Here is a 22652-nt window from a genome sequence, read left to right on the forward strand (position 1 = left end):
CAGAAACACTTTGAACGGCACATCATCCACACGTAAACAATAGATACATGCAATGAAATAATGAGAAATACGATCAACAGCTAATAGAGAGCCAAACCAGTGCATCATCCATCAAGAGGTAGACAAAAGAAAATAATGGGAAAATACAATCTATCAAAACGGTAAACATGCACGGAATTAGTACTGAATAGCAGGGAAACACTTTGAACGGTGCATCATCCACACGTAAAATTTAGATACATGCAAGGAAATAATGAGAAATACAATCAACAGCTAACAGACGACCAAACAAATGCACCAACCAACACGTAAACAAGAGGTACACAAAATAAAATAATTGAAAAAACAATCTTATCAAAATGATAAACATGCACACATGAGTTAACACTGAATAGCATAGAAACGCTTTGAACGACGCGTCTGCCAACGTGTAAACAACAGACACATGCAAGTAAATAATAGCGAAACAAACTATCAAACAAGAAAGATTACAAATTTAATAAATTGAAATGGAAATAATCTATCTTTTGAACTATCATAAAACCATCCTTGCGACCTAATCTAGAACAATATACTATTTGTAAAGTGCGTTGTATTAGTGCGACCAGGACCGGTCCATGATGCATTGCGTTCGCCCGTTACGCTTTCATCTACGGAGCAATACATTGGATGCACCCTATGTCTCAGATAGTTTCTTCCGCACAGAGGTTTTCCACGCCCTTCTTGCTTTTCCCACTACCGAGTACGCAGATCACGTGAACAGCAAGAGCGAGGTATAAGAGCGGCTGCAACGTCCACTCTCCTAGGTTGCTAGTTTACTCGCTACTCTCTCTCTCTCTCTCATCTCGAGGTCGGAGAAGGTTTTATGATACAGCCACAGCGATTTTCCTAGACCTCCCTGTTAACAGCTACCGTTGTAAAATGTTGGCTAGAATAATTAGCAGGTAGAGTCGTCACTGTTTCCAAGAAGTCGTAAAATTGGCTCCTCGGGGCTTATCGCTTCATCCAGGTGCGTTAGAAAGATCGGCGTGTCACTCCGTTCCCGGATTGCATTCGACAAGCATCTTAGGGAACCATGCTGTCTATCATCATAGCGGTATTCCTCGTGCTCTGCAACGTAGGGACCTCTTCCCCGAGGCTGACCACAGAACTGCCAGGTTCGTTATGTTCTATGCCGAGGATGTAGGTGATACTTTGAACAACATACTGTTAAAGTGGGAAAACCACCCTGTTACTTACGTTAGGTTCGACATTAATCGCCCTTTGGCGTAATGTTTCTACGTGTGATGTTAATAGAACCAAATGTGGAGATGTGTAGGTTCTTCATACTCATAAAAATGAACTTCACCACATAGCATGCTCCTAGCCAACCATCAGACAGCGTGACATCGTTCTCTCCCTCGATTTGTTGACAACGGGAGGCGTACGCCTTTTTGTGACACTTATGCATAAATGTTAATTGTCACAAAAAGACGTACGCCTCCCACTTTCCACAACTCAATAGTGACGGAGGTGTCACTCTGTAAATTGTTGGCCTTCAGCGGGCTATGTGGTAAAGCTTTGTTTTAAGAGAGTAATGGCAGTACATTTCACGTATTTCCATGTCTAAAGCCGGAACCGCATGGCGCGTATCTCAGCGCGAAAAACGCGCCGCAGTGCACATGGCGCAAAATTTCACGCGGATAACCGGTTAAGGTTGGACCCCACTGATGCGTTTTGACGCACAGGCATCCTTTCCGTTGGCACGCATCCTCAGCGCTCAACGTAGCGCAACGCGTTCACATGTTCTCAGTGCCATGAACCTACGCCCGTCAGTTCACATATGCGGACGACGAAGCGCACGAACGTGAGTTCAGTGCATGCCCATACAGCACACACGAAGGCACAGCGAAGGAACTACGAATGAACAACGTGTTTTAAAAGCGTTCTGTTTGCGTGTCGTGGTGACTCGATATAGAAGGTCCGAAAAAGGTGACACTCAGCGACGCTTTCGCTGGATTTCTTGTGGCCCAGTCTTCCTAGGCGGCGCTACTCTTGAAGCAGAAACTGAAGGAGACAAGAACACACGTTTTCACGCCGCATTTTCTTTTAATAATCTAGCCTCGTCTTGTCAGCTGTATTTCGCTGCAAAGCATTGATTCCAATGCAACGCAATTGGCAGCACTAGGTACACAAAACCACACAACGCTGCTCAGTCGGCCGCCATTGCTGTTTATCTACAAAGTAGAAACTGCGAAATCTTGTACGTCCGTGCGTGGGAGCTCTCCCTTAGCTCGTTGCGATGGTTACTGACGGATACAGGCCAACTGAATGGATGCCTCTGCGTCAAAACGCATCAGTGAGGACCAACCTTTACTAGCGCGTAATGGAGCACGTCAGCAGCCTCTTGATGTTTTACGGGGAGGGTACGTGGCAATGACAGCGTGACACGCTTACCGAGCTGGAACCGCATGAGGCGTATCTCAGGGCGTCGCGCTGACAGTTTTACGATCCGAAATACGCCCCATGCGGATCCGCCTTTAGAGGTATTCTTTGTGGTAGATACAGGGTATTTCAGCAAAAATATTATCAATCCTTTTGCCGGCGTCTCAAATTTCATGTAACCTTTATACTTTCAGAAACGTAAAGTTTGCGTCTAGGGGAGTACGCCTCGTTATTGCTTTGCTGATTCGCTTATCACGAGATGCCCCTTGAGCGTACTGTCGCTGAAGTCATTCTCAGTTCACCACACTGAGACGGCTAGTTACGTCATGATTTTTTCGTTTACGCTTCCCCTGTTCGATTTACGAGTTAGGATGCGAACCGACGGCTGAGTCGGTACAACGCACATAGACAAGAGTGAAGCCCCACAATTTTGGTTCAGTTTGAAAGCACAAGGGGAAGTCAACATGGAAAATGCCCTAGTGGACAGTGCTGCGATTCTAATTACGCTTGTTACGGCAACAACGTTATTTGTGATGGCGCTATAGATTTATAGATCTATTTTATAAATTCCCTGAAACCCACTGAATTTCGTAAAAGCATTCGTGAACATGGTGGAATGTAACGTTTCTTTTTTGAGGCTCAATCACGCTACACTTTTAAAACAGAACTTCGCCACATAGCACGTTCCTAGCCGACCATCATTCCGAGTGATATCGTTCTGTGCATTGATTTATGAGAAAATGGGAGGAGGCGCCTATTTGAGACACATTAGGCTTGTCACAGTCAGGCGCGTCCCCCCTGTTTTGAACAAATCATGACACAGAATGATGGTTTTCTAGTAGCGTGCTATGTTCTGAAGTTCTGTTTTAACAGTGTACTGAGAAAAAGAAAGAAAGAGAAAACGCACGAGTGTCAAGGTAATTACTGTAGCGTAATTGATTACCGCACTCATCCGCCAAACGAGAGGTACGTGGTTCAAAAAGCGCCCCCATCTGTTTCTTTTTTTTTTTTTTTTTTTCAACAACTACCATATTGCACCCCTTTATATTCTTGAAGTTACAGGCTAGAGAAGGATACTTCGTAGGCTTTCGTGGTGAGAAACTATGCTCATGAGCGACGAAACAGTGGTCAGTCAGTGGATCAGCCTTGTCCACCTGAGGAATCTTTAACGTGCACGGAAATCTCAGCACACGGCACCCCGCACTTAACGGCTCTCGCACGACCAGAAATGTTCCCGGCAAAATGTGCGTTCAGCGCCGTCATCGCCGTTGTCACAAGTGAACGGTGGTGCCACTGCAGTATCTAGACACTCACCATGCGCTCATGTGCGTACTTTGTGTGTTGTATCGTAACCGTTTCTGGTAGTACGAAAACATTGTATTAGCTGACTCGACCCTTCAACGCCCAAAATGTTAGGTATTGGTTCCAAACAGCACATGCAGTTGCAAATGTGTCGCATCGATGTTATCTGAACGTTGAAGTGTTGCGGCTGTTTTTTGTCTTCATTCATCGTTGTACGTATGTTGTTATTTATGTACAAATACATATGTGTAATACATTTGTTTCAACGTCAACGCTATGTTTCAAAGGTAACGTCAAGCTAACGCTGCGCTGATGTTACTTAACTAATGTTGAAGCTGTTACACCGAGGTAATGTGCCAATGCGATGCAATGGTAATGTGTGGAAAGATCGTGAAAGATACTGTAATTGTGACTGAAATGGGGTGTTGTGGCCATGGGCTTTCTAATCAGCGCAAAAAGAACGTTACCTTTAGTTAAATAGGATGCGGGCCTCTAGTTGCCTGGAATCCCAGAGCCGGGAAGAGGTTGCCGTGAAGTGAGGTGGATGGGTGCGCCGCAGGTCCGTTGCGGAGTGCAGAGAGCAGGCCAGGCACGGGCGTGGAGGTAACGACGTTTATTACATGTCCTGCTCCAATCCAAAGACCCCAAACAAAGCAGCACTTTCGCTTTTATACATCCGTCAATTCTCTGTCACGTGACAACATTCCCACGCATCCAGGGGCCACGTGCCAGATATTCCAAGAATATATACATTCACTAGTCTAGCAGCTCCGCTTTCAGTGCTATTATTTACAAATATACAATGCCGTGAGAAAGCCGACGCTCACGGCGAAAGTCCAGTTACACTCGGAGCCTAACAAAGGCGATGGCCTCCAGCGATTTCCGGAGTTCCGAGATCTGAGGTCAGAACTAGGCCGCGGGACACTGGAGGACCGGTTGCGCGAGGCTAGCGGCGTAATCCCCTTGAGACGAACCACGACATGTGTGTGGTTACCAAGAAAAGGGGTTGTCTGAAGGGATCGCAGAAACCAACACCTCCCCCCTGAAATGTGTTGCACGGGACTCTGGGAAGTGCAACACCTGATACATAAGAGAAAGGTTTCTGCACAATCAATGTTTACAAAGTATCAGCTATGAGCATATGTACGCTACTAATAATTCACGTTGCTACTATAGCACAACCATAATCAAGTCATCTATAATACAGCAGGCAGGCTCCTTTATGTAGTGCCTGTCAGAACCTCACCATGTCTGACGTAGCCGAGGTGACCCACTAGGAGTGTAAGCGTGATAGGGCATCAGCGCATTTGTTGTCTGATCCCTTTATGTGGGAGATCTCCAGGTCGTACTTCTGGAGTGCGAGGGACCACCGCGTTAGGCGAGCACTGTTAGGAGCAGAGTGCGCAATATACGCCAAGGGATTATGATCAGTGAGCAGCTTTATCTTTGTCCCGAACAGCCACGTGTCTAGACGCCCGAGTGCCCATACTACAGCACAAGCTTCCCTCTCGATCGTGGACCATTTTGATTGCGCGTCAGACAGCTTTTTGCTTAGAAAGGCGATGGGTCTTTCCCTGTCATCCACTCGTTGAGATAGGCATGCACCTACGGCTTTTTCAGACGCGTCAGTCGTCAAGGTGTATCCAAGTTGCGGATCAGGGGGCGCCAGTTCTGGGATTTTAGCCAACAACTCCTTGATCAACTCAAACGCCTTGTCGGCCTCGGCGTTCCACGGCAGTTTGTTCGGTATGCGCCGATTTGTCAGGTTAGTTAACGGGAGTACGATTTCGGAGTAGTTAGGTATGTAATCACGGTAGTAATTAAACATTCCTAAGGTGCTCCTCAAGCCCTTCTTGTCAGTCGGTGGCTTGAGCTTGAGGATGGCTGCGACGTTCTCCGGGTCCGGCGAATGACTACCGGAGCCTACCCAGTGACCTAAATACTTTACTTTAGGCTCCCCAAATCGGCATTTCTTAATATTTGCCGTGAGACCGCTCTCTCTGAGGGTGTGGAGAACTGCACGCAAATGACGGACGTGTTCATCCCAGGAGTTGGAATGCACCGCGATGTCATCGATATACACACATGTATATTCTCTGTGATCGCTCAACAGCTCAGTCATCACTCGCTGAAACGTGGCAGCCGAGTTCCGAAGCCCGTAGGGCATTACCTTCCATGCAAACAGCCCTAGTGGGGTGGCAAATGCTGTGTATTTCTGAGATTCTGGGTCAACTTGCAGTTGCCAATATCCCCGAGTCATATCGAGTACAGATATGAAGCGCGACTTGGCCACGGTATAGACCAGCTCTGTTACGTTCTCCATAGGGAACCTATCCTGCTCTGTAACCGCATTCAATCGTCTATAATCTACGCACATGCGCATGGTGCCGTTCTTTTTAGATACGCACACAATCGGGTGTGCGACATTACTCTCTATCGGGTATATACAACCCCACTGTAGCAGTTCTTTTATTTGTCTTTCTACTTCCCCTCGTAATGCGATGGGTACTTTGTACAGTGGACCTCTTTCTAGCCTAGCTCCCGGAACTAAGCGTATATGATGAGTCCCCACGCTGCATTTTCCTGGTCTTTCACTGAATACGTCTCTGTATTCGGACACTAATTCCTCAATTTCTTGCCTTTGCTCGCGGTTCATTTGGCTCGCGGATTCCCTCGACATGTTCGGATGTTCTTGCGGATGGGGAACAGGTATCGTGTTTATCTCTCCGAATTCTGTATCTTCCCCGAAGATAACGCCAACCGCGTCTACGCGAGCGACATAGCTTCTCAACTTGTTTGCGTGCACCCAACGTTCGCTTCCATCGGGCATTTGCAGCCTGTAACTGTCGGGTCTGACCCTCTCTTTGACCTGCGCCGGTCCTTTCCATTTCGCTTTCAGCTTGTTTGCGGATTCGTGCTCTAGTACTAACACTTTCTCCCCGGGTTGGAACTCCTTCGCGCGGGTTCGCATGTTATATTTACTTGCATACGTGTTCTGTATGTTTCCTACCCTCTCCGACACCTCCTTTGTCATTTCTGCCATGCGTTCTCGAAGTTGACTTAAATATTCCCCAGCCGGCTTGTTTAATCCTGCTGGTGGTGTCCAGTTGCCTGTCCATGTCTGCTGCAGGATATGAAGGGGACCGTGCGGGACCCTGCCAAACATTAGCTGGAACGGCGACACTCCGGTAACCTCATTGGGTGCCTCCCGATATGCCCACAAAAGACATGAGACGTAGCGGTCCCACTCTCTGCCTTCGTCTGCTACGACATGCCGTAGCATAGCCTTGCAAGTGCCATTCCACCGTTCGACGATGCCGTTGCTCTGTGGGTGATCAGGGGTCGAGAACCTAACTTTAATTCCCATCCTCTCGGTTAACTCTTGCGTTAGCTTACTAGTGAAGTTCGTTCCCTGATCACAACACACAAGCTCGGGCGTGCCGTACCGCGCGAACACATCAACTAGCGCCTGACATGTAGCCCTGGCTGTCAAAGAACGGAGTGGTATAACCTCGGGCCATCGCGTGCAGAGGTCTATCAGGCATAATGCGTACCGATGCCCACGGGCAGAAGGGGGGTCGAGGGGTCCAATACAGTCTAGATATATTACCTTAAACGGTTCCTCGGGTCTGGTTATTGGCGTGATCGGGACGCGATCAGTACTCCTCGCTTTAGAAAATATCTGGCATCCGTGGCACGACTGACAATATTTCTTTATATCTGATATCACTGAAGGCCAATAGAACGCACTTTTAACTCGTTGTTTCGTCTTCTTGTACGAAAAATGCCCTCCCCAAGGAGAGTCATGCGCAATTGTCAGAACATCTCTCCTACGCGACGCCGGTAGAACCAATTGTCTACAATTACCGAAGTCCATGCAGTCGTTGTGGTACAACAATCCGTCTACAATGACCATGCCATGCGACCCTTCTTTCGCGTGTTCCCACGATTCCTTTAGGGATTCATCAGTTCTTTGTTCAGTTGCGAAATTATGTGACTCCACATTCCTCATTTCGGGATCTGCGCTCTCTACCGCTACATTGATAGCTGCGGTTATGCTATGTTCCTCTTTCTCATCCCTTTCCCGATCGCACGTCTCTTCCTCAAATTCCACCGGTATGGATATTGACCGCGGTTCAATCGTATCTAACTCTTCCTCATTCCGTTTCTCATTAGCATTCTTTATGTTTACCCAATCATGAGGGGTCAGTAAGGCATTTATGCCGTCCGCTAGCTCATCTGTCACAGCACATAGGGTCAGTACCTGCTGCATGCACGCATTCTCTGTCTCTATTCCCAACGGGACTTCCACAAGCTGTGCTGGGACAATATGTCCAAAAGCTCCTTTTAACCTTATCTGCCCACTTTCCTTTTCATTGTCGGCAAGTGAAACTGCGTCTCGCCTTAATACAGTTATGTCAGCTCCCGAATCCAATCGAGCTGTGAGAAGATTATCCCCTACTCGTAAGCGTACATACTCTGCGGCATCTTCCTGCATTTTATTTTCGTTTACTGCACCTGTCGCATCCCCCCGTAGCAATGCAACTTTGGCAACAACTTTCGGTTCTGTCTCGTCTCGTGTCCGCGATTCCGCAAAGTCCCGTTCAGATTCCCTCAAAACAGACCGGGGGCAATCCCTAGCATAATGGCCCAGATCTTTACAGTGATAACAACGAATCACCCGTTTCGATACTCCACGAGTCGCCGTAGAAGGGCGAGCGGCCTCACCGTTTTTGGCGGAAATTGGCTTATTCTCGCGCTGTTCTGAATGTCGCTTTTGAGGCGTTGCGGTGGTTGCGGCTACCGGTTTCCGCTGTCTGGATACTCGCTTGCTTTCCTCGAAGTTTTCTGCCAGTTCCACTACCTTGTCTGGCCTGTGCCATTCCCTCATTTCAGCGAGAGCCACGTACGAACGTGTTTCCTCAGGCATAAGATACAGGAGCCTGTCAGCTAAGATTAGGTCTCGTAAGTCGTCCAGACTCTTAACTTTGCGACTATCGGTATAGTGGTCGAGGAGAGCTGTCAATCGTGTTAGAAACTGGCCCCACGACTCGGAATCACCTTTCTTTGCCTGGTAGAAATGCCTTCTATACTCAGCAGGTGTCAACCGCAGTTCGACTAGCACCTTTTGCTTCACGTCAGGATAACTGAGGAATTTCCCATTGCCATGTCTTGCAATCACTGCTCTCATTTTCTCGCTCAGATATGCAAGCAGCACAGTACCTTGCACATCTTCCGGCACGTTGAAGTTTTTGAATACAGTTTCAACGCTTACAAACCACGCGGGAACTAGAGCTTCGGACTCTGGCATTGCAGCTAACACACCTCGTAGGTCCTTGGCGTACTCGCTCACTCTGTTCCTGCTTTCCCCATTCTGCCTGAAACCGTTCCCGGCTCCAGCTTGAATTTGCGTGAGTTTTAGTTTTTCTATCTCGAGCTGGAGTCTTAGCTTCGCGAGCTCTCTATCGTTATTTTCGTCTGAGCTTCCCTCATTGATCATTTGCTCTGCGTCGTCCGCGTCACTCATGTTGCCGTTGTCGAGCGATTCGGTATTTCCCCTTTTCGCGACCTGCCTTGTGCTTCTCGACATGGTGAAATCCCAACAAGCAAACCACAAAAGGAACCTACCTCGAATCACTTTCCACCGTTGACTTCATCAGTCCAAAGTTGCTGTTCCCTTCTCCTTTCGTCACAAATGCTGACTTCGATTGTTCCTTGACCTTGACAGACACACAACGTCGCTCTTGAGATGCCTCTTTGTCACGCAGCTTCCACAGACAGTGGTGGACCTCTCCTTCCGATACCGTCCGGTGCTGTTGCCGCTCCACGTCTGCTTCAGGATCACCGCGATGGTCCCGGTTACATCAACCTCTTGCGCCTTTGGGCCCACGAAATCTGTCTTGCTGTTGCAATTTCGCTGAGTTGTTCGATGGCGGGCTTCTCCCGTAGATACTGTCCACCTGCTGGCTACCGCCGAATCCGCAGTTCCTCCTGCTCGGTTGCTCCTTCAAGCTAGCCACTCAAAGTGGACTTTGGCGCCTTCCTGTCCTGGCCAACTTCCGCTGTCCCTGCTGCCGACGCTGCACCCAATCCTGTCGACTGCGCCAGTTAAATAGGATGCGGGCCTCTAGTTGCCTGGAATCCCAGAGCCGGGAAGAGGTTGCCGTGAAGTGAGGTGGATGGGTGCGCCGCAGGTCCGTTGCGGAGTGCAGAGGGCAGGCCAGGCACGGGCGTGGAGGTAACGACGTTTATTACATGTCCGGCTCCAATCCAAAGACCCCAAACAAAGCAGCACTTTCGCTTTTATACATCCGTCAATTCTCTGTCACGTGACAACATTCCCACGCATCCAGGGGCCACGTGCCAGATATTCCAAGAATATATACATTCACTAGTCTAGCAGCTCCGCTTTCAGTGCTATTATTTACAAATATACAATGCCGTGAGAAAGCCGACGCTCACGGCGAAAGTCCAGTTACACTCGGAGCCTAACAAAGGCGATGGCCTCCAGCGATTTCCGGAGTTCCGAGATCTGAGGTCAGAACTAGGCCGCGGGACACTGGAGGACCGGTTGCGTGAGGCTAGCGGCGTAATCCCCTTGAGACGAACCACGACATGTGTGTGGTTACCAAGAAAAGGGGTTGTCTGAAGGGATCGCAGAAACCAACACCTTTCCTTGGGATTTTTTATAGTTCAATTAAGCTAATTAGACAAATTAATCAGGTACACTGATGGAAACTCCTGTTTGGGCGGCAAATCCTTCGCAAGTGTGACGCAGAAGGTTTCTAATTTTTATCTCAACTACATTTTTTTTTTAATAATTAGGGGTCACTCAAGTGAAACACCCTGTATATGTCCACCAGCGGAGAATGTAGCCCGTGCATTGACTGTGGGGCCTCGGGGCCATGGGGTGCATAATCGAATACGTGGAAGCTAGGTCACGTATTTTCTTCCCGTGAGTATTTAATGCGGTTCTTAAATAATCACGCACTCCTTGTCCATGATGCATAATGTAAAAACCCCGAGACTAGGGAACACGAAGGGACAGACACAACGCGAAGTCTCAAACACAGCTTAAAATTTTACCTAACATACAAGAAATATATACAAACAGAGGGAAGGGAACAACCAGTTGAGGACAAAATAGGAGGTCATTTCGGTGGAACGAGCAGTCTGTTCAAGGCATGATTGAGGACTACGGATGGGTTGCTGTCACAGTTCCCACAAGAAGTTATGAAAAGGGTCTCTCTCAAAAGACTTCTGTGAGGGTCCACTTCGGATGCCTTTATAATTGTTTCATCCCATAGAGGGAAGCAATCTGAGCATTCTTCCAAATGTTTTGCAATTTCAGAGTTTGAAGCTTTATTTTTTACTTTTAATGAATGCTCTCTCAAACAATCATTTAAGCAACGTTTTATCTGGCCAATATAACAGAAACCACAAGCTAGGGCGATCTGGTAAACAGCCCTTATGAAAATGGATTTTTCCTTTCTGCAGACTTCTTGGGGACTTCTTGTTTCCTGTCTTGACAGTGTGTTGACTTTGACTTCTTGTTGATCAAGTCAACAGGAATTGCTATTGACATCATTTTGACAATCTCTTGAACTACCTTATGTGTACCTTTTGTGGACAAGGTATATAGATGTCGTTGTTGACAGTTTGTAGACTTTCTATGCGCCTCTGTAGCAAGTACTTATTTCAACCGTTTTTTTTCTATATAGATGAATTCCGTATTATTAATTACTGCATTATCGGACAGTAATGTCCACAGAGGCCGACCTCAAGGGGGTACCGAGCATCCCATAGGGGGGGGGGGGAGATATGTATATAGAGGCATACTTGTGGCTCTATTCATTGGGAGGCAAGCTGTATGGGTAATATCACCAATTTCTGGGTGTATTGCAAAAACCGTATGGGGTGTACACCACTCCTGGGAGGTAAAGAGGTCCGTGCTATCGGCTCTCTAAACAAAGCGGTATTTCGATCTGAACTTATATAATTAAATGTAGTAGGAATGATATGATGACAACAAGATTTTTTTACAGCATTTGATAGGATACCTGTGATCAAACCCCGTTTTACAGTTTTAGAATGACAACTTGAAGCGGGCAAAATGGGTTTAGCCTGAGATTTGCCGCAAGACCATCAAAGAGCGGGTTGTAACAAAATGCCTGATATCAAGAAACTGAAGCACGCCAACAGTGAGGAACTCACTGGTGAACACAAGCTCCGGGGCCGCGGACACAACTACATTTTCACATTGATCTATAACACTCTCATTGGTGGAAACGAAAACCAGATCATCTACAAACCTTCTTACAACGACATCATTTGAAGACAGAGAGGATATAAAGGATAATACAGCGTTGTCAATTACACACAGATAAATCTCAGAAAGAACAGCCGCGATGCTCGAGCCAATACAGATACCAGTTTTTTGGGTGTACAGATGCTCGTCAATACTTATGGCAGTCGATCTCCCCAGATAAAGTTCTAGTAAGCGCAAAAATTCAGTCACAGATATACCAACTTTCGATTGAAAGCGCACCAAGGTATCTTCAAGAAATTGCGTACTCTAATCAACAACACATTCTCTTGCAGTGAATAGTATAGATCCTTGATGTCTAAGGAAAAAGCAAAGCATTTCTTTCCATGGAACAATTGTAAATCCGAAATAAATTGTTCAGAATTTTTCAAAGTTAAACTGCTAGGGACAAAAATAGAGGAAAACCCATTTCGCATAAAGGTCGAAACAGTTTTTTGCCAGGTTTGATTCTCATTGATTACGATTCTAAGCGGCATGTCCACCTTGTGATCCTTGAGCAGGAACTCTACAGACAATTCATTACGAATTAACTTAACAGGAGAGAGATTACGGTTTACGGGACGGTTGTTGGAACCCAGAGTGTGCGAAATGTGGTGTACTGCCTGAGTAATGAAAGACGGGGATAAGGAGGGATCAGTTATGACAGACGAAACCTTATAAATGCAAGTAGCTACATCTGAACGGGAGGGAGTCAAATTTAAACAAAACTTAGGGCCCTTTGATGAAATCGCAGTTGTGCGGGCAGACACGGGAGCACAAGTAGGGTTTACAAAGCACGAACGCAGCGCTTTTTTCGGACTTGGCTGATGAGCAGGCGCACGGAGGGAAGATCTGAATGCAGCAAACTTGCAAGAGAAGGCAGAATTGCATAGGGCGGTCCACTGAGCAAACTCGACGGTATCGTTCGGAATTGGCAAACCAGGGATCGCTCAGCGAGCGACATACACCTGGGAGGGTGACTGAGCGCTCCTCAATGCCACAGTGCAAGCCAGTGAATTATAATGCAGACAAAATCGCATCGTTCCATGAGTATCTGTTTCTCTGCGTGCAGCCACAGAAGCCATCTTAATCTGTAATTTTGAATATCAAACACGTCTAATGTCATTTATTTGTTTCTTTAGTGGCTTTTTTTCTGCATTATAATTCACTGGCTTGCACTGTGGCATTGAGAAGTGCTCAGTCACTTTCACAGGTGTATGTCGCTCGCTTAGCGATTCCTGGTTTGCCAATTCCTAACCTTGCGCAGCTACCCAGAGCTGACGAGCCGCAAACACGGCGAAGCACGCGTCCTCTGGTGCTGTCGCATCGTTCCGTGAGTATCTGTTTCTCTGCGGGCAGCCATACACTCTAAAATCTGTATCTCTTAAAGCACACTTTTGTAAGGTAGATTTTTGCAAAAACGTACCCTTTATTTTATGCGGTACGAAAGCGCCTAAGAGGTACACCATTTTTAAGGTACTGCCGTTTAACAGGTACCCCCGTATAAAAGGTACAGCCGTCTAACAGGTACAGCCATTTTAGAGGTACCGTCGACTAAGAGGTACAGCCGTCTAACAGGTACGCCAGTCTAAGAGGTACCGCCGTCTAAGAGGTACGCCCATCTAAGGGGACAGGTGTCCAAGAAGTATACAGTCCACACATGTGTGTGGACTGTATACTTCTTGGTATGGACTGTATGGACTTGGTATGAACTTGGTTGGACTGTATACTTCCGTTGTACAACGGAGAGGAACACGTTTGTGGTGACATAATCCGCACGTGACGTATCGCACGCACAGCAAAATGCACGACGCGCATCATGCATTGTGCGTTTACGCTTTGGTGTAATCACTAGTGTAATACACACTCGCCGAAGTGTGCATCTGTAACATACGCGAAGGTGACCAACCACATGCGGGACAAAGACAAAAGGCGATCTAAATACTGAACCGCTCTTTTCTTCTCTATTTTCTTCTCTATTTGACCTTCAGCGATTTCAGCATCTCGAAAGCCGTGGCTTTCTGTACGGCTTCGAGAATTCGTTGTCACCCACAACATGTATTTGCAGGAGGCCTAACAACTGGCCAAAAGCAGCTGGGTATGTCACGTTTTTTACGTAGTAAACTGTCAAGCAGCAGAGCAGCGCAAACTCAAGCATGCCTGACGGTTCCAGTTGCACAGCCTCTCCGTCACTACACCAAACAAGGCTCTGCCAGAAAGAGAGTTTCGGTCCCGGAGAGACTACCTCTTCGGAAACGATCTGGTGAGGAACGTCGCAATTAGTTTGTGTTTGTGCCTTCCAAAAGGATTGTCTTAAACCAAGGAAGCAGTCCACATACCGTTGATATCCAAGTCATACTTCAATTTCTTTTTCTTTCTTTTTTTTGGACGTAAGAATACGTCCACATCGACGAACGTCGGCGATTCTTTTTCCTTCATGGCTGAAAAAGCCGCCAGGATGTTGGCCATTTCCACTATTGCTTGATCAAAGCTTTTGCGGAATCTGACGTCGAATTCCAGTATCAGCTGAGAAACAAATGAAGTTTAGGTATTAGAAATAAAACTGCACTGTCGGCTTGAGCAGTAACAGCACAGCAAAACCGATCACCTCGCTTGATATATTTCGATCGTATGAATAATTAGTGTTGACAAACTACATCACGCCGTTAAGTGAAGACGTCATTCTGACCCATAGGTGTTTTGCCGACTGGCTACTCTTGGTGCCTGACTTTCCAGCAAAGCAATGTATCAAGGCGATCAGATTTCGCTCCAGTATAGAATTATAATTTTATTCCTTACCCGGAGAGCAGGATCCGAAAGAATCCATTGCAGGTGGCCATGCCATGGGGTAGTAGTGTTCGTTAATTGACTGACGGCAGGAACATTGGCGCGCAGACTTGTCTTAACCAGCGGAGCGCGTAGCATCGGGCGCTGATAGGCAGCTGGAAGGAGGTTGGGACGATCCACTATCCCCTTGAAGGGAGGGTCGGTACGCACAGCGGATGAGTTCGCGTTTCGACATCTCCGTTGTGCGTACCGGCCCTTCCTTCAACGGGATAGTGGATCACCCAATCTCGTTTCCAGCTGTCTATCAGCGCCCGATGACACGCGGTCCGCTGGTTAAGGCAAGTGTACGCGCCACTGTATCTACATCGAATTCATATTTCAGCGCTACAACTGTGACGATAACCTTCAGCAGTTTAATAATACACTGACGTGGAACGCTTCTAGGGTGTTACAACCCTCAATACAATCGCATACGTACTCTGGCAAGCTACCGTTCACTACGCTCACCCTACACATGCACGTAGTTGTAGCGGAAATGAACAACGTTAAACAGCAATTACCATGAGTAGGTACATCTTCCCGGCATTTCCATGTCCCTTAGCTGCTCACTTAACCATGCGAAGACGGCGGCTTCCTGATTAACAATACCCTTCACACGCGGACGCGGCTGTACTTATAACGTGTGTTTCTTCCGTAGGTATCAAAGGTTCGATTCGCTAGATATCAGGCAAGATAAACAAAAAATAAGAAACTGACCCGCCTGACCTCGTGAAACCACCGGAAGGTGTGGCTTGTCGGTTTGTCGACAGCTTATCTGTTCCGGAATGTTCTTTTTCTCTTAGTTGTCATGTTGGCCAAAAGAAAACCTGCCTCCTTCACGAGCACACGGAGAGAGTTCAATCTCCTTCTATTTTATCTATGTAAATACCCAATAACCAATGAAGATCACACATACAGAACGGCATTTTCCTTGCTCACTGTCTAGCCTATGTTCGTAATATACTTGAAACAAACGCAGACGATTTAAACAAAAGTACCACAGTTGAGGCTCTCTAGCTGACGACATACACAGGAAACGTTTAATCATCTGCCGTGAATGAAACAATCATAGTTGTAAATCAACAGTTAATCTTTACCTCCGAGCCCCTGCGATGTACATGCATTATTTGACTGCATCGAACCCTTTGGGGCGTTACTTGAACGCAAGAAGTGCTGAAAGCAGCGGAAAGCATGCACAATACGACTTTGCGCAAGATGTAGTGCTTTATACGGTACAAGTCACGGTACCTCATAAACTGACCGTGTGCCCCATAAATATGCTTGTACCTCATACATACAAAGCGAAATCCTTTGTCTAGCCCAGTACCTCTTAGAGCAACTGCGGAAAAGCACTGATGTGTCTGATATTTACCAGGTACAGCTCAATATAAGGTACGTTATAAGGTACGGATTTTATGATGTAGAAGCCGTCTTAATTGGTTTTTTGAATTTCAAACACGTCTAGTGTCATTTATTTGTTTCTTTAATGGCTTCTTTTTTTTCTGCCATGTTCTGAATATGTTTTGAGTCTTCAGTCACTCGGAGTCCAGCAACTCAAGATGGACGTAACTTTCATCGAATGTCGCATTCATAAACGGACGCTCTCAATAGTAAATAATACTACCATGGCCACATGAAAAAAAAGTAAAAAAAAGTTCAAAATAAGTAACTAAAAATCGTAGGCTGGCATCCTCGTGCTATGGTGGAGTGTAGTCACGTGTCGATGTCATGGAGTTATGTGGACTGGGGAGAGGTAAGTAAAGGATGCACCCTCGAGATCCATTTTGCGCTTTCTTTCCATGCTCTCGTGTAGTATTTGTAGCATTACAGAGAATCGTGTCATCAAAATACAAAAAAAAAAAAAAAAAGAAATGAAATGTCACTCAAATGTCATCGCACAACAGGCATAGCCTTTACCCGAATTCAATACCGGACGATATATTCCTTTCCGTTTCTGTTTCCGGTAATGGAGGACCATGGTATGCGCTTCCGTTTCCGTTATAGTTACAATCTTCAGTTTCGGTAATATACCGTTTCTCTTTCCGTTACCATTACCGTTACCCTTCCCTGTCGCGCGTACGCCGGGTAACGGACGGCGAAGCTGTTGGTTAGATTGGTGCGTCATGGCAGCAGCCTTGCGACACCCGAAATAACCAGAGTCGTATATTAAAAGGGAGTGTGGCCGTTGGGAGGAGTCACAAAAAGAGGCTCGACCTGTCAATCACAGTTTCGCTCCACCGATTGGTTTGCTTTTTATCAAGGGGGTCGCCATGACACTTCACTGCCACCCAAAATGGCGACGAAAACAAACACAGTGAAGCGGGGATTTCGTGACAAAAAATTTTCACAGACTACTCTGAGTTTACGCTGCAAATGTACATCCTCATGTAGGTTTCTTGGAAATCAGTTTCAACTGATGCTCACCCATCGATATCTAAGCGAAAATATTACGTTTTGTCGTCGGTGTTAGGCCTAGTGAACACGGCGATCACAACGAAATCATAACAAAAAAACGGCACTGTGCTGCACAATCTTATATTTAATTGCTGGATTCCATGGATATAATCATTCTTGCCTTTTATATTCCAACAATTCATGTAGATATGTTTCAAAATCTTACCGACGACAGAATGTGCCCCCAGCAGGTGGTTCTGCCGGCAGCGGTAACACGACGGAAGCAGACAATTCCCGACGAGCCCCACGCACTCTAGGTGGCGTTCATTAAATTTGCACCAAGAATCCACTAGTTTTGCAGGTAGCGAGAGGTATCCATTTCAATCCCATCCAATCCACTTGCCACCCAAAATGGCGCTGCTCATGTTCGATAGGGGGGACAAACAGTGAGGATAGGTTAATGGATAGCGCCCTATATTTCAAGCCTCTGTTGGTGAGAAAGCTGAAAAAGTGGGTGGAGCTTCAGGTATCGGCATGACCCATTAATGGCCAGACTCCCTTTTAATATACGGCTCTGGAAATAACGGTAACGCTGCGCCATCTCTTAGGCGAGAGCAGAGACTTGGGAAGTGCCTGGCCTCCGCGTTCTCCTATTGCCCGGCATCCAGGAGGCGAGCCTCCCTCGCTCTTGGTCAGCAAACGCGCGGATAGTCTTCTCGACAATTCAGCTGTTACCGGTGTTACTTTGTGCGACTTTCTTCGGGTGCAGAGCCATCAACCCAGATAACACAAAATGATCCGAGGAATGTCTCTGGGACGTCCCCCTGAGAATGGTAAGGACGTCCGAGCGATGTGCGAGTTTGGTTCAATAAAAGTCCATACACGTCTTTATGAAACTCCGATGAATGTAGTTCAAACGTTACAGGGACGTCCATTGGGATCTCTATTGGACTTCTATGAGTCCTTATTGGGATGTTATGCGTTCACTCGAAGCAGGCTTTGCTGCACAGCATGTCAGCTCTGCCGAGGTGCTTGCCTTATTGTTATTAGTGCGTTCAACGTGGTAGTAGTTTTCGAACAGCATCGATCAGGACATGTGCTGATCGATGCTGTTTGAGAGGAGCCTTGTTGAAGAGATTACGGTCATCAAACAACAGTAAAAGCTCACTTGTTCCGACATAAGCAACGCTTGTCCTTTATTAGTTCCCCAAACTAGTTTCCATGTATAATAACAGTGATCAATTCAATAGCTAGGGCAGTGGCGGATCCATACCATTGGCTAGGGGAAAGGGTGGATTCTTTGTCGTAGCTCGTACTGGGCAGGGGAGAAATGGAAACGCAATGCATAAACTAATGTGTGTTTTTCTTCGGGGGCTGCGATGGCCCAACCGCCCCTCTCCCAGATCCGTCACTGCACTTACCAGAGTGTAAAACCAGGGTTGCATCAAGCATCGTAGCTTGCTATTGGCCTACTTCATCACAGGTCACTACTGTAAACACACACAATGGATATTGCATCACTAAATTCCTATCAGAAAGTAATACGAAAGAATATTCGATGCACACAAAAAGCATCACTGTCCTTCCTCAGATTCACTGTGAGTTGCACTCCCTCAGTAACCAGTGCGTGGCGCAACCTGCACGGTGCAACCATGACATTGTCGCTTGAACTTCTTCAAGGGTGGCATCATTGAAGAAGCACTCTCACCTTCTGTCAAATAGCCTGGAAATAAAGCAAAAATATCCTCAATAATATACTCAATATTTGCAAAATCCATACCCAATTTATGTGTTGCACATTCCAGGAATCTTGTCCTATCAACCAAGCGCCGTCGCGCAGAAGCTCATACACGCGCCGAGTCGGACAAAAAATGTTGTGCAGAACGTCCAGATCATTGCTCATTTAAACAACTGTACATCATGCCACATTTAAGTAATTTGAATGTAGGAATCGGCTATATACCTCACTCGCCATTCTGCTCTCGCCTGTACCTCTCAAGCTAGGCCGGCACACGCACTGCCAGCATAGAGAACATGTCAACGGGAATTTGCCTTCCCGCCACTTTCAAAGATCAGTTTCAGCAAGCCACACGTCTGTACTCGTTCTCATAACGTGAACAAACACCACGAATTATTACCACAAACGTAAACATCACCGAGATTATTAATGTCGACCGCAGCGGTGCTTCGTATTCTGCTCGGAAATGCGACGGCAACTCATCACACCAAATGGCGTCAGGGATCCGTTGTCGCGCGGGCGCCTCAGACCACCTGCTCTTTCCTTCTTTCTCTCAACAACGTGGGAGAGTGGGAGGAGCGCTGCTTCGCACTCCGACACATTTCTGGGACTTCCTTAGCAAAAAAACAAGTGGAGCCGCGTTGTACAAGGGACACGTCCCAGGAACGCAACTTCTGGAACCTGGGACGTAGGGACCTTTTTCGCCTTTTTCGGACGTCCGAATAACGTTTGATGTTGTCTGGGAGTGAAGTGCCACTATCACTGCTTGCTACAAGATTCATTTGTAATTCTTCGGTCAGCATTTGGTACTTACAGTATGGATTCCCAGATACTGTAGGATGCCTGCAGAGTAAAATAAATAAATTTCATTTAAAACACAATTTCATATTGTGTAAACGCAGGCATTGCTTTGGTATTCAGTTTTCTTTGCCTGTTATGTGTACTGAAGTAAACATTCTTGGCGGTAACTTTCAGCCTCACATTCGACGTGCGCCAGAGGAAGGGTAACTATAATTTCTAGGGAGTGGTCCACATGCCACACTGGGGTATCATCCACCCATTCTGAGGCGCATTGTCATTGGATTTCCACATGCCAGCTATTAAAATAACTGTCGCATCAGAAACGTGTGTATCACACCGATACGACAACGTTCGGCACTGATTCACGGTCCCACTTGGGCAGATTTCCCTTCTGAGGACAGCTTACAAAATAAATGAAAGACTTTTGACGATTCGCAATCCTTATGCATCAGGGAAGCTCCACCTATAGCAACACCATGATGAAGGAAGCCGGGCGCATGAATGGGTGCGCAGCGCAGTCGATTCGATCGTCTCAGAGGTTGCCTGCTTCACGTTCCCACACCAGTATGGAAAATGAAAAGTCATGGTTAAATACAGCGAGTTTCGCTTAGCAGTGTGAGTTCTGATGCGACCATGCTCCTTCCTGTACTAACAAATCCAGCGTTAACCAGGAACAACATTCTACAAGCCAACCACGCACCGTACGCGACCTGAAGACACAGTCCCTCACGCCGGCTGGTCGGTCGCCAAGGATCGCCCTAACGCTCCCTGATTGGCTTTGTCCAGTGACGTCTTATCAGATTTCCAGACACAGAATTCAGTAATACACCCAACATACGCCGTCAGTTCTTCCCATGCATTATGTCAAATTGTTGTTGTCGGTAACGAACGAGGAGTAAAATCGGTACTGTGGTTTCGAAATCGAGCGCGACGGATGCCACGGGTCGTGCGGCGGCCATTGGGCTAGGATATACGGGAACCATGAAGGTACTGCGACACTGATTTCCCCGTTCGTCTGAGGTTCCACGGCATATCACTATTCTCCAATTCGCCAGTAGAAGCTGGCCGACCGTCGGACGGGTGTCGGAGTATGCGATCGCTTGTGGAATGGCACCTCTGGGATAGGGTCGGACGTGTTCATACATGTAGGAGCATAAAGCGTAACACCGAGTTTCACGTGACATGGTCGCGCCAAAACCCGCACTGGTGAGCGAAAGTCAGCGTATTTACCGAGGACGTTATACCCGTTATACTTGTCCTAGCATATTGCGACGCCAACGCGAAGCAGGCGAGCTTGCGAGACAATTGCCTGCGCTTTTCTTCCATTCGTGTGCCTGGCTTGATGGTATCATGATGGTACTATCGCCGGGGCTTCCTTAGACAGAAGGAGCGCGAATCTTAAAAAGTTCGTGTATTGACCGTGTAAGCTGTTTCTAGAGCAAGAGAGAAAGCGGTGCCGAATATTATCGTATAGGGCTCATACACACGTTTCCAGATGTTATACACCTTTTAACGAGAAGGTGTCGTACACCGTGGCCCACCTACAGGGTGTCCCACAAAACGTGTCATTGAATTAAAATAAAAAACTACACCACCTAGAGTCATGCGATCAATGGTATTTGTTGGGTAGTTTCATTTTAAATCGAACAACGTGTGAAAGTCGTATTTTTTAATTCGCCTAGAAAAAATATATGTTAGATGACATCTCAAAAGACGCAAATCGCGCCACGTGCGATAATCGTGCGTGGAGTAGTTTCCGCGTAGGAGAGGAGGAAAATCTGAGGCTGCTTGAGCGCGCTTTCTTCTGGACTGACTTTGACGGGATCTAGCACCGCTGATTTTTTGCCTAGGAACTGGAGGTTTTTTCTGATTGTAGGCTGCACCATAGACACTGTCGACAGCCACCCACAGAATTCTGAGGGCCACAGATTTTCTGTTAAAAAAACTCCAAACTTGGCGTAAACGTTCAAAAAGGTCAAACTTTGCTACCAATTTGCTTCATGATGAAACGTCAGAGGACGTCGAGCTTAGTGCCATTCGATAGGACGTTGAAAGAACTTTCGTGCTGTATAAAGTTCATTTTTCTCAATCCAGTGCTTTCTGTGTTATTAGCTTGAGAATCGCACATGGTAGGCGAAAATTGCCAATGTTGCATCTCAGTTTTCTCAAAAATGCCATCTTCGATTTCATTGATTATTTTTGAAAAGGTGGCGCCATGTCTCTACTTTAGACCCCAAGTCAAACAATCTTTTATTTTTACCTGAGACACACGCAGCGATTTTTTTGGTCAGGCATGGTCCACGAGACTGCTGCCTTGTGCGCCCCATCCACGAGCACGCGACCTTCAACCTCTTCTTTGCTACGGGTCTCCCACTGACGGAGTAATCAATGACCGCACTCCGTGAGCTTGTTGTAGTATCCCCAGAGCATTACTTCACGTTTACCCAATGGTCTCTCAATTCCGTCAGGCTCATTCAAACCGTGGGAGAGTACATGACTTGCCTGTGCGCCCTTGACGAGAACCTCCAGTCCGCGAACATACCGACAAAGTAGTGAGAAGAAACGAAGCGCTTCGTGAAGATCTTTATCCAGTGGTAACACCGTAGCTTTTGTTTCAGGTTGCCGCCAGTCCCCCAGGCAGTGTGAAATTCACATCCTTTTCATTGGTAAAAGAACGTTGTGGAAGTTTCGAAAAACGTAAAATGTGCCCATTGCGAGACACCTGCAGATGATGGCTGCCACCATTGAATTAGTATCATTCGAAAGCTTTACAGGACCTTTCACATGATATAAAGTGACTGGGTTCAAGCGCATTTTTCTTCCGCCTAGTATCGCAAAACCACGAGTGCTACGCGAAAATTT

General features: G+C 46.8%; 1 protein-coding gene and 1 long non-coding RNA gene across 2 annotated transcripts in view; one reads left to right on the plus strand and one right to left on the minus strand.

The window, feature by feature from the left end:
• The first annotated feature begins 1053 nt into the window (after positions 1–1053).
• The window catches only part of LOC135374845 (uncharacterized), a 62654-nt gene continuing 41055 nt past the window's right edge, over positions 1054–22652 (plus strand). The window contains exon 1 of the long non-coding RNA XR_010417127.1: positions 1054–1157. This is a non-coding gene — a long non-coding RNA (uncharacterized LOC135374845). The remainder of the gene's footprint in view (positions 1158–22652) is intronic.
• Positions 18464–22652, minus strand: part of LOC135374824 (uncharacterized) — a 42518-nt gene continuing 38329 nt past the window's right edge. The window contains exons 5-6 of the mRNA XM_064607760.1: positions 19804–19832; positions 18464–18974 (exon numbers count right to left, since the gene is read on the minus strand). Coding sequence (XP_064463830.1) covers positions 18865–18974; positions 19804–19832 — 139 coding nt within the window. The 3' untranslated portion in view covers positions 18464–18864. The remainder of the gene's footprint in view (positions 18975–19803; positions 19833–22652) is intronic.

This window comes from Ornithodoros turicata, chromosome 1 (assembly GCF_037126465.1).
Source record: "Ornithodoros turicata isolate Travis chromosome 1, ASM3712646v1, whole genome shotgun sequence".
Taxonomy (NCBI): domain Eukaryota; kingdom Metazoa; phylum Arthropoda; class Arachnida; order Ixodida; family Argasidae; genus Ornithodoros; species Ornithodoros turicata.